Genomic DNA, 18,775 nt, shown 5'->3' on the forward strand with positions numbered 1-18,775 from the left:
CCATCTATTTATATGTAATTGAACTCTTTCACTAAAGTTTCGAAAAAGCGAAACTTGTTTCAGCATTAGAACACCCTGTATTGTCGTGTGAATGGAATGTTTTGTCGTTCACCCATAAGGAAAATCTTATCAGAAGAGCAATAATGATACTGGCATTGTCTGATCTTTGAAGCACTCGCTTCTCAAATTGTCGCAGAATTTTTTTTTTTTGGCTTAGCGATTATTCAAACATATCTGTGCACTTAATTAAACAAACGATATTATCAAGCTAAAATCTGTAACCTTAAAGATCGTGTAAACATTTGCAGTAAATTCTGGTTGCAAATTGGCGAAAATGGCGGGGTTTACACGCACCATTATTTTCAAGACACCCTGTACATTATCTCCTCCTACTTTCAGGATGTCGCCATCCCCCTATAATCATATCAGGATGTCGTCTTTTGGCATGTATTATGTCGTCATCCCTAGATAAAATAGGTCAGTATCTGAACAAGTCGGATGGCACATCGTACAAAGGCACGAGCAAGGATCTCCCCGACAAAGAAATTAAAGATTAAATACTGTCAAAGTTTGGGCTAAGTTGCCGGCAATACACGTAATGTGCTTTCAAGTTCAAAATACATAAAATAAATTGCATAACCCGTGACAATATCATAAGAAAATATCTTTATTTCGTGAAGTATCTGAAGATTGAAATCCCACCTATCCTTAAATACAATCACAATTAACAGACAACAGACAAAACTAGCAGCAATAACGTAATTTGTTCTGCATTGTTTTGTGCCATACGAAACTGAAATCATACAGACCCATTTGTAAGATTTTTGTCATAATTCGAAAAAATTTATGCAACAGGCCCCCTTTAAAAAAACAACATTCAATGAATATACTACGAGTAAATATCTACCTACCCACCAACTACCACGATCGAACATGATATTTTAAATGTCTTCATGACGTACATTTCCAGTTTTGGTTCGTCTACGTGCTCCTAAACAAACCCGACACAAGAATTGCGAATTGAGCTTGTGATGTTGATGAGATATTGTTTACTATATGGCCAAAATATTCATAAGAAATTACGTAGTGACGTAATCATGACGGTCTCCATTTCAACCAAAAACACAACCCAGCTACAAACAAATCCAACAAAATTTAAGTTTTGTAGATACTCGAGTTTAAAATGTTCACATTAATTATCACAGGGCTCATGATACATTACAATTTACTATGTAGTCTTGGTCTGCGTCAAATTGTATTCGATAAGATCAACCTCTGATGTACATATGTAGTTCTGTACATATATAGAGAACATCTATGAACGCTCACAAATGCGTCATATCCCATGAAGTCAGTGCGACCATTTGCGACGTCATTTCGTATCATTAGGGAGGTTTCGCAAGCGAACGGATACGCTTACACTTACGTTTAGCTATCCGTATCCGATTTCTACTTACGTGTAGCGAGCGAGATATGCGTGTCGTCTGCACGTATGACGTCATACGCAACTCACTATCCGCTAAACGTGCAGACGGCACGCATATCTCGCTCGCTACACGTAAGTAAAAAACGGATACGGATAGCTAAGCGTAAGTGTAAGCGTATCCGTTCGCTTGCGAAACCTCCCTAGTGTATGTTGGTACCGTTATCTAACTTTACTTCAGTGTATCAACCTGTCAATAAATTCCAATTTTGCACAATTATTCAGTTCATTAAGATTGAAAAACACAAAAAATCTCAGGACATCGTCATGCATCATCTCAATTTGACCAATAACACATGATCTACCTAAGTATCAGTAAGTCTGACTTACAATGCTCTTGATAATGTGCCTGTCAACGTAACATCATTGTTTGGAACTCAATATTCCTATCGCGTCGTTACATAACTATCATGAGAAATACTTTTCGTTTTGTCAAGAATGCATTGGTGAATAAAACTTGTACACATCCCAGACGAATGACATGAAGGTCACAACAAAATACAAAAAAAAAGGAAACACTAAAATCTTAACACAACGAAAGAAAACAAACTTCATTTATAAACTTAGAAAGCTTACCAACATTTAGCCTTGCAAAGACAATCTGACACACTTAGATTTACTAGTAAGAGTATTGGGTAAAGTTACCCGTTATCCTCATAATGTATGCCCTAACTGTCAAATAAATTATGAGAGTCAATCTAGGAGTAACAGTTCTGAAATCTGTTCACGTGGGACATAAAGGCATATGTACACAAACTAGCACTCACTACACAGTTAAAAAAACACATATTAAAACATTTAGTTACAAGTACATCAATTAAGGAACAGTTAAATGCTTGAGTTTGAACGACTCATAATAACACAATACAGGTTGAGTAAAAAAAAAAATGAAACCCAAATGTCGGGACTAGTGAAGTTGTGCATGTTGCACTTTCAAAATCTAGGATATGAAAACGCGATTCTTAAGCTTTCTTTTAGTACAAAAATCATTCAATTCACTCACGTACTTTTTAAGTTACAGTATTTTAAACACGACCACCATTTTAAAGTTCTGTCCATGGATCACAGGAAAAGGCGTGCGTTCTTTCAGCAAAACGAAAACCATGCAAACACATCTCTATGTGATTTGTTTTGGTTTTGATGAAAAAACAATTCCTTTTTGTGTGCGTGGACCTAAATACATAACGGTGGTTGCGTTGAAATTTCTGGAACTTGGAAAGTACACGAGTGATTCTATTAATTCCAATTCTGAAGGAAAGCTTTTGAATTGGGCTGTCATATCCTAGATTTTGAAAGCCCTACATGCAGAACCTCACTAAAAAAGTGTTCCAGACATGTTGGTTTCGTGTTTTTTGACTCGCCCTGTATAACACAATTGTTTCACCTTCACAACTGTAAACAAAAAATTCTAGTAATACAACACACGCAAAAAAAGAAAAATTTAGTGTAAAATCAGGAAAACTGCTCATATGCACTACATTGTAATACAGCAAGATATTTGCCAGAGGGGACCCATCTTGTCCGTATATGGCAAGAATTCTTTTCAGACATCTGGGGCTGCATGTAAAGTAACAACAGGCAGAGCATTTAATGGGAGCATGCAACAATTCCAGCTGGGTCTGGTAATGCTGCCCTTAAACAACCAGAATGGGTGCAGTGCACTGCAAGTGGAACAACAATTTAGTGGTTTACAGTGCACTGGATAGTTGACCGTTATGGGTTCCGTGCATCACTAAATGAGGGCTTTTTTTAAACCAGTTTTGAGATCCATATTAATCGGCAACACTAAGCACCTGCATAACAGTGTTTGTTCACGTGGGAAGTATGCATGACTTCCTGAATGCCTTAAAGCCATTAACCACAGCATCTTTGCAGGAGCGTCGGATTTCATCGACACTAAAGTGTGAACAATTTTTGATGATTGCCAAGACTAAGCCCCACCCACAATAAATTTGGGTCCTTTGAAATATGTAATGAAATCTAGGTCTCCCTCAACTCTCCTTTTTGTGGCTGTTGAGGGGATACTTGTGCATGAAGCCCATAGGAGAGTAAACTGCCAACAATTTAAAAGAACTGGTTGGTGGAAATCAATGTCTATAAGATTAGCAGTTACAACGTGTGGAAATATCTACTTTCACTGGTTACTTTGTTCTATTTGAAATTAGAACAAACTTGTTCAGTGAAGATAATTGCAAGAAATAAGCAAGACTGGTTTACAACTAAATATACTCAACGTAACAAAATATTAAGCACGTCATTTCCAGTATACTAACCAACACTATTTTTAACATAACTAACTGTGCCATAGTGTAAGTAGTTATGACCATATGGTGTTACCCAAAAACCTAAATGACACTGACACCCTACGATGCAAACCCTAAAATCTGAAATCACTGTCCTGTGCTCTAACCTATGTTACTAGGTAGTGTTTGTGCTTTTTACAACAGGAAGCACTGGGTTGTACCACTGTTATAACAATACGCAGTATACCTGTTACGGCGAACTACCATCCTGTGAAGATAGAACATATGTTTCACTTTTGGCATGGCACATAAGATTTTTTTGAATCTTGAGAGCCACACAAAGGTCTGTTCAGCACTAAGTGTGTTGTCTGTCTCAGCAAGGTGATCACTGGGGTGATACTTTGTTTTGCATAATTTGTCTGTGTGGTTCCGTATGTGCAATCTATCCACACACTTGTGGAGACTCAACCACATTTGGGACCAGGGCCAATCGAGTGGTAAAGGCTTCCTTGCAACCTTCATATTGTCCAAGTGACACATATTGTCATAGACAACAGCTACATTCGACCAGGAATTTACAGGAACCGTCTTCAAGTACTCAGATAGCCAAGACACTAGTATCAGGAAAACCTGGGAGGGTGACTCCGACCTGCAAAAGCAAAAAAAAAAAAATTTACAATGGAGCATAACATATTGGTTCAATATCAGGATGCCTACCAACACACAGATCTGTGATGAATGTACCCATTGTAGTTTCTGCAGTAAGGGACCCGCGACATTGCAAAAAAAAGGTTGGACGTCAACAGAGACGTCCACTAAATACTCCATGCCAATGATGTCACGTGATGACGTCATCAGTGCATTATGATTCGGCCCGAGACCTCTGACAGTGGTCTAAGTACATATACTGCTTATATACTAAAATAATGCTTCAAATACTTGAAACGGGTCATTTCAAGAGGATTGGTGCAATATTTTTGGCCGAAACTTCACAAATCATTACTAAAATATTTCAATGGAGCATGATGTTCCTGGGATGTTCTATAAATAGGGTTGACAAGACATACATGTACCCCCACCTCATTTATGATCAGTAATACAACTTTGTACTATTACTTGTCTCTCTCAATTTTTTTGGGGGGGAGGGTTTCCTTTCTAAGAGGGACCCCCCCCCCTTAGCCTGTACACTTTAGTGCAAACTGCACAATACCTCACGGATGGCATTCACAACGGACTATACATGGTCTGCTACAACCAGACATGTAATAAAACCTAGACACATTTGCTTTTGTGCCTGTGAACAAAATGCAGCGCGTATAGAATAACTAAGAAGTATGCACGTAAATAGAGGACATATGCATGACATTCGCGCATTGCGTAATTAAGCGTAATTAATGTCGTGTATAGGTTTTATTATATGTCTATGGCTACAATAGACTGTCTAACCAGACTACACATAAAGAGTGTGTGTGCAAAAGGCGCTAGGGATTGAATACCACACAAAAACAAGTGGAGCTAATGTAGACATATTAACCAGTCAGCCTTGCCTGCCTACAAAAAATGCCTGTGCGTGTTACAATCAACTATAGTTAAAGCACTGTTAATACAAATTCTGATTATAGCAAACACAAAGCCTTCATCTCGACCGTGCATTTATGAGCACAGTGAAACGGACTAGCATTCCTCTTAACATAAAAATGTGATATAATAAATATTATGACTAGGTCTGGCTGAATTTGTATTAATTTATGAGAATCGACTGTATTATTGGCCTGCAGCACAAGGTAGTTTACAAAAAACATTGCCAAGATACTATTGCACCAATTTACTTGATCTACATGTATACCATGTGCAAAAAATGTAACACTCACTTGTATAAGGTTTGCCAAAACTCAATATGGCCACCAGCTCTGACAACAAACAGATGTCCTCTAGACCATTTTTGAAGCCTCTTTCTTGCCCCAACATCCTTCTTGCAAGTTGAGGGAACCTCTTCAACACAATCCTTCATCATGGTGGACATGGAGGCACTGTGTTGACTTAAGAAGCTCTTGGTCCCTGTAGGTCAATGAAAAATTCAAGCAATCAGATTTCATGCACATTTCTGAAAATTATGTTGCATGGCCGTTCCATGACCAAATTATCAAAATCCAAACTTGAAAGCGTGTTCAATGCAAAATGATTAACAATAACAGAAAACAATCAGGTAACAAAGCCATAGTGTATCTTAACAGTAAAATAATTAAAATTGTAACACTATTACAGGATACTGCGCCCCCTGCCAGCTAGATGATCTTACAATTATGGGGGCCACTCTCAACTGACAAATTTCCGAGAAGGTGTACAATCACGGTTACGCTTCAAAATTTATAATACAAATTTGTATGATAAGTGTTAAAGGGTTGCATATTGAAATATTACTTTTGCCACAATAGACTGCGCATGTGGGTAACCAACATGTGCTCCCCTCCAATACCACACTGCATGTGTCAGCCGCAAATGTCATACACACGCACATACACATGACAAACTTTTGAGCATGCATGTCGGACATGAGTCACGGCTGTGATAGGTCAAATCCCAACAAGCCAGGGCTTAATTGGTCTACAGTCGACTCTCGTTAGTACAAACTCTGTTGATACAAAATTCTGGTTATAACAAACATAAAGCCTTAGTCCTGACTGTGAAATTATGTGCACAATGAATGGGACTGATGTTCCTCTTAATACAAAATTCTGATATAACAAACAATTTGGCTAGGTCCGAAAGAGTTTGTATTAACAAGACTCGACTGTATTTACATGTTGAACCGAAGCGGGTGCGGTAACCTTGGTGAAGCAATTTTGCTACATTTTTCATCGACATGTTCTGCAAATCCCCAGTATGTTTTGAAGTGTTTCCACCATTATTATATACAATATATAATGTTTTAGGTATTTAATGTTTAAGGAATTTTTTACGAAAAACGCAAAGAAAAAAACCTCAATCTTTCTCTTCATCGTGCCAACTCAGTGAACTGTGTGATCTTTAATACTGGAATTTAACAAGCTTAAAAGCTGCAAATCAACACATTGTACATTATCAAATAACTAAAAACGGCGAAGCCGGCATGGCTCGCTGTTGAAGGTGGGCAGGGAGGCTGAAGGTAGGGTTGGGGATGGGCTTGATGGAAGGGGATCAGGAATCATGGGTTAGCCGTCACCGCGCTTTGGGGAAGATTTTCATTGTTAGTGTAATTAGGACCTAGTTGTGGGGACTTTTTGCAGCCCCCCCCCCAGTGTCTTTGGTCCCCATATTACCGTGGGAGAACTTGTGTGTAGTTCCCACAAATGAGGAACAAGATTGTTATATTCATGTAGCCACACTACCGTCACCACACCCCCCCCCCCACAACCTTACCCCATCCCACCACCTACCCTTCCCCACCCCATGCACCCCTACCCCTGTCTCCCTCCCCCTGGACCCTGCCACCACCCACTCCATTCTACCCCTACCCATACCCAGCCCACCCCGACCCCTACTCCAATCCCTACAGCCACCTACCCCATCTCCCCTCCCACCAACCCCTACACCCCACCTGAACCCTCCCCTAAACATCCCTACCCCACCCCTACTCCAACCCCCCAAAAACAAAAAGATCAAGCCAGAAGGTCTTTGATTGCAAAGCTGTAATACTTTAGTTGTATGAATACAATATGCAGCCAAGTAAAGTGCCCACCAACCAACCAGCCCAACCACCAACCAGCCAACATAAACCACCAAAGCATACAGTGTGTTTCACACCGCCATTGGAATTAAATCAGAATACCAATTAACACAAACTCCCAACCAACTTTAACCCTTACTCTCTGAGGGTAGTTTACTGCATGTCAGTTGGTTATGCCAATGCCCTCCAGCTGCAGTTAATTGGAGGATACTTTGATGTAGCAGTGAAGGCTCCAATTGGCAGGAGTTGGAGGCCCTGGAGGGTGCCTGATACTGACCAGCTGGGGGCACTTGATTGTTATCAGAGGACTCTCATTGTTCTCTGTGGCATGTATTGGAGTGCCTGTCCAGTTACCCTTGAAATGACATGGCAGATATTGGAGGGCCATGCAAAAAACATAGGAGATTTTCTTGAGGCACATATTGGCATGCGTTGGAGGGTCTAGTAGGGTAAGGGTTAAAGAAGTAGAGGACCTAGTCCATCAAAATCCATTAACACCACCACTTTTCTCCAAAGCAATTCAATTTGGATAAGCTTGATACACATGGCCCATCTGCCACAAGCCCATGGGGGGATGTTGAATGATTTAGAAAGAGTAGGATTAAGAATTAATAACAATTTGATTACCTTGTGCATCCACTACAGATTCCCCAGTAGATGGCACTGGCTGTAATTTCGAGAGAACTTCTTCCACTTTGGCTATCGTTTGTGCTGTTAATAAAAAAGACAAGAAAAAAAAAAAAAAAATATTAATAATAATATTGAAGAGGTGAATGGAATAGAATAACCTTTCGCAAATTAATCTTCCGCTATTAAATCAAATTTGATCAATGTTAACAAACATTTATGTACATTCTCAAGAATTATCCACTACAAACTGAAGCCCCAACTGTGAACAGAACTGAATACGGAGTCATTTCAATATGACTTCTCCCACGACCATGGGCATTGCTGTTGACAAATATAGGTAGCTGCTCGCATAGTGAATTTTACATGAAAATTTGCACTAACCATTACAGCTGGCACCAGGTGCCAGGCAGAGCTTGTCAGCAATCTTATCACTGCCCTGACTGCCAGTAGATGTAGATGGACCTTTAAAAGAAGGGTTAATTCTTTATGGTATTATTGTTCATTTCTACCTAAATTTACATAAATTTGTACATGTAAATGCAAATTCAGTTCGACAAAAAATCAAAAGGGTACATCATTTACAGTTATAAACTACATTATAACTGATAACAAGTATTGTTACTGTCAATTTTTACAAATTGGAATCTGTTTGTATACATAGAGACCATTCCAAGGCAATAAATATTCAAAAGAAAAAGCCAGAGACACTTTTACAGTAATGCAACTGGGGAATTCACAGAAAATGGAAAACCATAAAAGACTTTGCATATTGTATTTGAATTTGTTGTGGCATTCATGAAAAGAAATAAACAAGAAAATCAGAGGACCTGCAAGGTGCATGCCTGGAACATCAGAGAGAGACAAGTTCATTCGAAACCACACAAGACTTTGTAGAGAAAGTTTCAATTGGTATTGGCATTTATGATTTTCTACATTGTGTATTACATGAGCGAAGAGCAGTCGTTAATACTGTTTTCCCTTTTTTTTTTTTACAAACTTAGGTTATTTGTACATTTTCCAATGTGCATGGTACTTTGGACACTCCTAATTCATAGAATTGCCATTATACTTAACAGACATATGACATGTTAATTCATACCAACTATGCATATTTGTAAAGAATATAAGATACAAAAATTATCATTACTAAATATGAAGAAAATCACGTAGTTGGTAAACGTGATGCATGACCAATTGGGAGTTCATAAATATGGTCATGACATTTAAAAAAATACAGCAAGTGAGACTTTACAACATAAATACATGTACACGCATACATACACCCATACTAGCATTTTTGTTGATGGTGTAAATCAAGGATTTTCTTTTGTTCCTCGTCCATTTTCATTTGTTTGTAACAGCTTTCATTGTTTTTGTGCACGTTTTCTAATCGCAGTCATCTTCAATTTGGTTCCTGTCCTCGATTCACTGATGATGTTGCACGTGTGTGTCCTGGATTTACACCATAAACAAATGCAGACACACAAAAGGAATACGTCATCCAAATATCCCCCTCGCGCTTAAAGCCAGGGGGATAAAAATATTGGACGACATATCTGTACATATACAAACTGGTACCTTTGGAGACAGGATCTGGTTGTTTGACGTCACAGTGCTTAAGAAAAGCATGCAGGTCAGTTGGTATTTTCAACTCTTTTGCATTTGCACAATGCTCTAAGCAGAACGCCTTTCCTTTCACCGGAGATTTGGTACACACATCAGGTAGACTGGGTACTGGAATGCCTGAAACCTTGTTCTAAATGATGTGAAATTAAAAGTAGATAAATATAGATGAGGCATGCCCAGCAAGCACTCCTAATCCTAACAAACCCTACTTAAGGACTAGCATCTCCAACTATCTTCAGTCTCCTGACGATGACTAGAGCATGCTAGTTGAAACGTTGAGACCAAAGACAAGTTCTTTTAGAACTTACAGCAGGACTGTTCTAAACAGAACAAAAAACTACTTAGCAAAGTTGATAATAAGCAGGATAAGTTCTTCTCAGAACTAATATCTTCTAAGCAGTAGTTATTACCACATGGTGTTACCGCAAACCGAAACGATACAGACACTGGCATTTGTACACGTACAAACACGGTGTGCTTAATATCTGGACAACATATAACTGAATATTTTAAAATCTGAAAAATATTCAGTGTTTTCCAGAAAGTACTCTTTGTTATTGTGCGATTTTGAGGAAACTGCCAAAAAACAAAAACATAAAAATAATAATAATAAAAATAATTAAATAAAATGTAATACACAAAAACAAAACACAAGAAATTGTCTGCCAGAAAGTGACAAAACTATGAACGACAATTTGGCTTACAGTTTATAACCAACAAACTTTAAGAAAAAATGAATTTGATTGAAAGTAAATGTTAAGCAAGACAAGTAACAATCCTTACAATCTGAATGATAGCAAACACATTTACCTCGCATTTATGCATGCAGTGAGGAAAACTGAGTTTCCAGATGCCATCCGCAACGAACACTCGGCCACAACCTATTCAAGATAAAAAAACAAAATTAAATACATGCTTTTGAAATAAAATGAAGGGAGGGGGGTCCAATGAGATCATTCCTGTCTTCTTACAAGGATGACGCATTACCAGATATGCCACCAGTATATCAAAACTGAAACTACCCTTACCCCCTTCCAAAATGTGGGTTTTTGGGGTTGATGTTTTGGACTAAATCCTCATACATTGTAATAACATCCTCAGGCTCCGCATCAAGTTTTATGGCAATTGGATGTCTATGACCTGGAAGCAAACAAACCTATTTATGTAAAATGAATATTAAATTCTTAAACTATTTAAAAAAAAAAAAAAAAAAAAATCATGTTATTTTGCACATCATTTTGCATATTAATTGATAAAAATCTCTATATTGCCCCACCACAACTCAAGACAACAGGACCTTCTCAAAAGCCTGGCACACACTAGACGTGACCCGAGTCAAACTTACTTTGCTTTGCTCAATCCATATGGCATTGGTTTGTTCATACACGTCATAATTCAATACATAGAAAGACCACCATGATCAACGTCAACACAAATTACTGACTTGGGTCAAGTCTAGCCACAAACAAGAGCGACATGACATACAATGATGTCATCACGATGTCATCGTTGCTATAAAATCATTAGCGTTTTTTTTTTTTTAATTTGAGAAAATACAGTTTGAAATTTCGATTGTCGGTTGATAAAAGAAATCTGTCTACCACGTTGAATATGTTAGTTGGGACAATTTAGGTCAATATTTCCGTAAATAGAATTTTTTTTTGGCTTTTAAACTTGTTATTTTCTGAGAAAACACAGTCATTGTAGTCCAAACCTTCAGGTGTTGTGTGCAACAAATGGTCGTTATCCGTTAGTGACCTTTTGTCCATAACGCTTTTTGGGCTTACTTTAGGTGCAATATGAAATAAAAGGTCATTATCCGTTGGTGGCCTGTTATTGATAACTCATTGGTCATAATCATGTTTTTTAACGTAATGATTCCAATTAGCGACCTTATAAAAAGAATACAAATGTTAAATCAAAATTAAGCCCTTTTTTAATTACGTGCAGTTAATTTCCAGTATAATTAAAAAGATAACATGAAACAATTTTTTGGCAAGAAGCAAAAAAGTCATTTTGGCCCAAACTGCCATAACGACTTAGCCGACAATGTATATACATTGTGTGTATGCTTAGATGCAAGATAATGTATGACAAAGATAAATACCCAAAAAGATGTTACAATAATTAGGTAAAGTAAGATGGAACAAAAAGGAAGGAAGACAGCCAAAGGAAGAAAACAGAATGAGATCAAAAAGAAATGCTTTCCTGCAGTTTTTCAGTTAAATGCAACAGAATCAATCAATCGGGACATGTGCATCCAGGTCCATTTTGTTAAACCCTTGTTGTTGTTTTTTTTTTTTGGGGGGGGGGGGGGTGGGAGAGGGGGTGTCAACAGTGGTACTCGTGAATATGACATTTACAAACGATTTTTAACATACATTAAGCAGATGAAATATATCATTGGCTTGATGTAAACAGGTGAAGATGCAAGTTAAATGAATTTAAATAAAAAAAAACCCAACCTTTTGCTGCACAGTTCGGATGGCACTTTGGATGAGCATATTGTTGCTGGCGCCGTATACACTCAACCTGTTCAAGGATCTTGACTCGGTCGGATTTACTGTTGGCCTTCATAAGGCCAAACATATCAAGTCGTTGAAGATCACGTAATTCATTTTCCAACTCTCCATTGCAGAAGGCTGATGAAATATGCTTGGAAGTGACACCTTAGTGAATAAGCAAGTTAACAGTAAATTTAAGGAATATTTTTAAAAGGAACATGTTACACAAAAAAAAAAAAAAATGCAACTTACATTTAAACAAAATGCAATCCCATTGGGATCTCTAATTCTCCATGTACACACTTGTATGTTGAGTATAGATGCACAAATGTGTGAATAGTATCTTTGTGCACCAGACCGTTATGGACAATCTGTACAACAGATTCCAAGATTTCAATTTTTTGTGGAACGGGCCCAGGTACGTGGTTCTATTTTCTGTCAATTGGATAGCTGATGTCTGTGATCTCTCAAAAACTACATAGTAGAGAAAACAAAGAGGATCACAATGAAACTCCAATAATTGATGCAAGTCAATTTGCTTGGAATGCAAGTTTTCTTTTAAAATATGAACATACGCATTTAAAACAATGTTTATACACTGACACAACATACTTATACACAGAGACTCCGAGCTGCCATAATGCAGTGCATGTGAATACACTAGGGTATCAAAGAAGGCAATCACACAATGCAACATGGACATTGGACCAACACTTATATCAAACAGTACGTGGGCCAATTTAGGAAAATAAAATTTAAAAAAATATCAGGAAACACAAGATCATCTTCGAAATCAAAACAAATTCTTGTGTGGCAAAATCCGTAAAAAAATCAAATTTTGGGGGAAATCTGTAAGAAATGACAATATTCGTTGAAAAGTCAGAAAAGTTCCATTTATGAATGTCACTTCCACATAATGGTTTTGCAGAGTTTATACAGGTACCTGCTTGCCTTGAAAGACCAAATGCATCATTGAACGACTCAGCAAAACCAACGAAGCTGACCCAAGAATGATTTCTGCAAATAAACAAAGTATTATAATTAGTACAAAATAAATTTTCGTGATCAAAATACCCCAAGATCAATCACATCAGGCCAACAACTACAGACATTGCACTTTGCAACCATGAGCTGATTTTCAGGATGCTTGCACTGTTCAGGAAACAGTCAAGGTCACATATATGCGCACCTATGCATGTGCACCTATTGCGAAGCCGGACGTGGCAGGTTACACGCACTGTTTGCGCAACATGCACAGGCCCACGCGGCATGTGGGCGGTCAACCTACATGCAGTAGCCATCCGTGAGTGACACGGTTCTTGCGCCGCGCTGACCGGTCAATATGGACGTCTGTGCACGGTGACATTGATGCAGTCTGCCATTACATGTAGAGAATTAGGCTACGTGCAAATATTATGGCACTGGGTTTATCCAAGATTCACGTCTTACCATCATTTTTGCAATGAATGACTATCATTGAGATGATATATGAAGAAAAAAGTGGTGTCAGGTTGCAACATTTTTCCTATTATTGATCCATATAATCGCCGCGCGCATCGCGCAGGCCGGCCGCTTCCGAGTCGCTCCGAGTCACCCGCATCGGTACCGCGTACGACCGACTGCTGCTCGCGCCCGCCAGGCCCAATGCGGAAAATAATGCTGCCTGGCAAAGCGATTAGATCTTGAATGTGGTTCTGTGGGATAGAAATTAACTTTGACTTGAAAAGAATCGTTATCTTTTCGGAGTCAAGGAACCACACACTGTGCATACTAAGTCACGCACGTACAGTGTACTCTTTCCTTTTTGGCAAGATTACCAAATGCGAAGTTCACTAATTTTCCTCTGTATTGACTAACAAGCCCCCTGATAGCAATTTCATGTCATCAAAGTCAATTTGAGCCGTGAGAAAATACAAGCATTTTCTTAGAAAACACTTAAAATGTTTAAGTCCACTCTCATAGGGTTTGTACACAGAGTGTTGAGTGAACTTCATATATGGAAATCTTTCCATTTTGATTATTCTGATGGTACGAGTCCTCTTAATTGAAGGTACGAGTTGTCCAAGGTACGAGATGTCCAAGGTACGAGGGGAAAATGTCCATACTCGATCACCACTTACCTGCCGCCAAACGTATCAATTTTCACCTCACCTTTTGATTTCAACCAAGAGGAATCCAGGAAACTGTGTAAATGCGATAGAAAATTAGGCAACATGTGTTTTTAGAGCACATTGTGGATACACACGTCGTGCAGAACTAAGTTGAAGCAGCCGGTCAAAACTGCTGTACGTTATACGCATAACATCGACAACCATGACAACCAAGACGTTGCATGAGCCGGCCAATGATAGTGCAATACGTCATTGTGAATATTTATTTTCGCAGGAATATTTAGTTCATTTCAATGGCTAATTCAAATACGTCCAATTTAGATTAATCTTATTGCATTTTATTGCAACAGCCATCATGCGCGGCATAGCAGTTAAGAGTCTTGTGTTGGCGAGGTTCGAATCTCGATGATAAATAGAAATAAAGGAAAGGAGAGGGTGAGAGTAGAGGAGGGAAAGTGGAGGGAATAACCATAAAGGATGCAACTGTTGGTGCTTGAAAATTTATTGAAAAATGTGGTGATCGAGTATGACATTTTTTCCACTGGTTGTTTTAGGTGCCAGTCTATTTTCTTGTTTTGCAATTGCATGTTTTAAATACCTTCAGTTTTGGGACTCTCATACACAGTAGGGAGAGTCCCAAATTTTTGGACTGCTTCAACTCAGTTCTGCACGACGTGTGCATCCAAAAGGTGCTCTAAAAACGCATTTTGAAAACAGCTTCCTGGATTCCTCATGGGTGAAATCACAAGGTGAGGTGAAAATTGATGTGTTTGGCGGCAGGTACATGTATAGTGGTGAGCCAGTATGGACATTTGCCCATATTTTTGACTCAAATTTGATAAAAACAAAACAGGGGCCCTACACTACATGATCACTTGCAAACAATGAAGATAGTGGATATTTTGCCGGAGGTAATGACGGCAAACTAACGTTTACTAAAGGTTTGCCGGCGGCAATCCATATCAACAGAGGGCGCTGTACTCTTTAAGATAGGGCTGAATTATAAGATGTATTAAATTCCCACCAAAAGTTGTGTAGCACGATTGGTGTAGTGGTTAAGCAAAAGCCCTAGTAAGCGGGATGTCTCGGGTTCGATTCAGACCGCAGCACAATTTTAAGGTTTTTTTTCTCATCCCCAAATAAATACGAATATTCTTCTTTTATTATTTTAACATGTCTCAAACATTTTTTTGCAGAGTATTACCTTTTCTTTGTCAGATTTGTGGCTCTGGAGGATTTTTTTTAAAAGGGAAATAAAGTCCGAAATTATAAAATGGTCTGAATCCCATCTTGTGAATACGAAAAAAATTACGAGGTTACATCGATAATTTTGACATGGAGCCAGACTAAAATTTGTCACCGGAAAATGTTTAAGTACAAAAAAACAGTAGGCTAACTGCGCATGTTCAGTGCATATCCGGCAAACTAACGTTTACTAAAGGTTTGCCGTCTCCGGCAAAATATACACTGCCAACAATGAAACATGATAAATGGTGGTAGAAACACATGAAAAAGCGATTTAACAATAACATTCAAGTCATAAACTTACGCCAGGCTACACTGCAGCTCCAACAGTTGCCTTTCAAGGTAGAGAGTATTGGACGCTCTCACAAATTGTCTTTGTTCCTTGTATAAGTTGAAACCAAGAGTTGCATTCCCATATGAATCGTATCTATAAATTAAGCTGCAGTGGCGGCATCGCAACGTGGATTTTCGGCCAATCTTGCACCCATTTAAGGTAATTACCTTAACCTTGGTACCATCCACGTGATTGTGTCCCAAGTTACCCTCACAAGAAATGCATGTAGAATATGGAGGGACCAAACAAAAATCAAAAGAATCTACAGGAGAAAAACTAGATGAGATCAAAGAGCACGAGCTTGGGAGTGACGGCTGCTGTAAGGATGAGGAAGATGGCGATTCGCATGTGGAAGAGGAAGTTGAAGCAGACAAAGTAGGCCTACGCACCGCTAACAAAAATTGGCACAGCTGTGAATCTGCTCCAAGACTTTCACTAAATAAATTTGCGTCAAAAAAAGAAGAAACGTCACTGCTTTCAATGGCTCGTTGTACTCTGCAAACTTCCAGAAAACCAAATCGCGAAACCACTACTCCAAACTGTTCATCGGTACTCAACTGACGAAACGAAGTTGAAGAAATGTTGATTTTTTCCAATGCACGCTGATATTGTTCAACTGCCTCGTCGTCTGCTTCGAGTTGACTTAAAAATGTTGTGAAATTAAGTTTCGCAACCTTTTTCTTCGGCATCCCGACCAGAAAACATATCTATTAAAGAGGTTGGCGTATTTACCATGTATACTGTCAACAACTGACGAAAACGAATTGAACAATATTAAAAGAATGAAGAACGAGGCGGGCGACGGCAGGGAAAAATGGATATCGTGGATGGAGCATGTACACGTGTATTCTGCACGCGCGTGGTGGTATGGTGCAACGTGGTGACGCTGGTAGGTCTGCTATACGTGATATGCAATATTTTGAAGTGCACCAGTGAACTTTCGATCGTTACTGCGCATGCTCAATTCTGTAGCAGTGTAGCAATGCTGCATGACATATGGTGCGTGACCGATCGTCTCGTTTCTTGCTCCATATGTATCACCTTAATCATGTCGATCATGTTGAAAAGACATGAATCTGGTACTGAGAAACATTTCCAATTTTGTTAGCAAATACTTTGAAAATGTTCTTGACTCTCCTTGGACTTTGTACACAACCGCTGAAGTGGCGTCTGGTCGTCTGGATACATTCTTTCCAAAACAGAAGATAAATGTAAAAAAGACTGCTAGCTTTGAGGTTGCACAAATGAGGTTTGCAATTAAGTCATTTTTGAATGGCATTAGTAAAAAAGAATAGAGGTGTCCGAAACTACACTTTTACCAAAATTTTGGGGTTTTGGGGCTGTCAAATATTAAGGTTTTGTTTTCAATTTTACTCCAGCATTTTAGAATTTCTGAAAGTTTTGGGCCAGGGCATGTACCAGAAAAATTTAATTCAGGCAGCTGCAGTTTCTTTCACAGATTCAGGCATTCACATATACAGTTGCCTTGCTGTTTTCTGTTGAATGTTTTGAGATTTGGAGAATTGGAAATATTCTTTGGAAACTACATAAGAATATCTGAATTTTATGTTGTTTTCTAATAAAAGAAACCAGGTTTACATTTCAGCTACAGACCTACAATTACAAAATTAAATGTATGACATTGACAAAAATTGCAAAATAAAAACAGGTATAGTTGGGAATAACAAAGAATATTAATAAGTCCATTATAATATATCACTGAGCTAAAGAATTATAAATGGGCCATGATGGAATTTTGTAAAAATATTTGAGACAAGTGTAGTTTTTGAACATTTTATTTAGGTGTCTTCATTCAAACAGAATTGTTCAACAGAGATTACTTCTGTCATTTGGGAATTGCAAAGTGATGTTAACTTAATTGGGTTCACGTACATGTAGTTTGATTTTCTTTTTAGGAAAAAAGTTATTTTGTTTACAAATTTTGTAGTATTTTAGCTGAAACAATTTCTGCACCAGAGTGTGTTTTACGTTAAATTTGGCATTCCTGCAAAGATGTGTAAGTTTGCTTGCATACTATGCTATTACACATTTCTGTTTTTCATATATTTTCTTGAAGGGTCCAAGAAAGAGACAAAGCACATCAGTGATGAGTTAAATCCAACTTGGAATGAGGTAATTATGAATTGATTAATGAATTTATTTGAGCTTGGGTGTACGTTCTCGTTTGTGGCCAGTTGTCTGTCAAAGCAGTTTTATAGGAGAAAAAATCTGTCTAGATTAGCTCTGTATGAATAATTGTTAAAATCTTTGTATCTGTGCTGTCATTCACAGCAATGAGATAAGACACTACATTTGTAATTGTCAGACAGCAACCAATACGTTTGCAATTCACAAGCTATCACTGCAGAACCTTTGAGTTTTGCAGATATCAACTGTCGTGACTGTTTGCATTTCCCTGGTCTGTCTTTTTGGTCACATCTCTTTACTGTGAATGACGGCACAGATACCGTTACCACAAAGAATTAAAGACGTAATCATGAAGTACAAATCTAGTCAATTCAGTAATTTATTTGTTTCTGGCCACCTTACTATAGACATGATCGAAATATCACAGTATCGAAATGCAATACCAAGGTAGTGTGTATTTCAGCATTTTACTTAAAAATTATGTCAGTATTTTTCGGTATTAAAAATATCCTTAAGCAGGCCTATGGTATTATTACCAAAATAACCATCCAAGGCTGGAGTGGATTACCATGTAATCCATATGTGTAGTTATTCACATTAAGCAGGCATGGCCATGCCAGAATTAGGCCTATAGAACAGACAGACTGTTCTGGCCACGGTTAAATATTACAAGCTCCTGTGTACACCAGCCAAATTAAGTTTGTTCCATGTGTCGGACAAAAAGTAGGCTGTGACAACAGACAGT

The 18,775-nt window shown here is 38.3% G+C and overlaps 2 protein-coding genes across 8 annotated transcripts in view; one reads left to right on the forward strand and one right to left on the reverse strand.

The window, feature by feature from the left end:
* Positions 1-2,524: 2,524 nt before the first annotated feature.
* On the reverse strand, positions 2,525-16,909 carry LOC119740011. The gene is made up of 9 exons (XM_038215200.1): positions 15,853-16,909; positions 13,136-13,209; positions 12,154-12,357; positions 10,499-10,569; positions 9,641-9,818; positions 8,444-8,524; positions 8,060-8,143; positions 5,598-5,784; positions 2,525-4,375 (listed from the first exon to the last, which is right to left on the reverse strand). The coding sequence occupies exons 1-9, from the start codon at positions 16,569-16,571 to the stop codon at positions 3,922-3,924; spliced, it is 2,052 nt and encodes a 683-aa protein (XP_038071128.1). The 5' UTR covers positions 16,572-16,909; the 3' UTR covers positions 2,525-3,921.
* A 962-nt stretch (positions 16,910-17,871) lies between these two features.
* LOC119739967 (myoferlin-like) overlaps positions 17,872-18,775 on the forward strand; it is a 73,037-nt gene continuing 72,133 nt past the window's right edge. For all 7 annotated transcript variants that reach the window (XM_038215127.1, XM_038215128.1, XM_038215131.1 and 4 more), the window contains exon 1: positions 17,872-18,015. In XM_038215127.1, coding sequence (XP_038071055.1) covers positions 17,896-18,015 — 120 coding nt within the window. In that variant the 5' untranslated portion in view covers positions 17,872-17,895. The remainder of the gene's footprint in view (positions 18,016-18,775) is intronic.

This window comes from Patiria miniata, unplaced genomic scaffold (assembly GCF_015706575.1).
Source record: "Patiria miniata isolate m_02_andy unplaced genomic scaffold, ASM1570657v1 HiC_scaffold_4, whole genome shotgun sequence".
NCBI lineage: Eukaryota > Metazoa > Echinodermata > Asteroidea > Valvatida > Asterinidae > Patiria > Patiria miniata.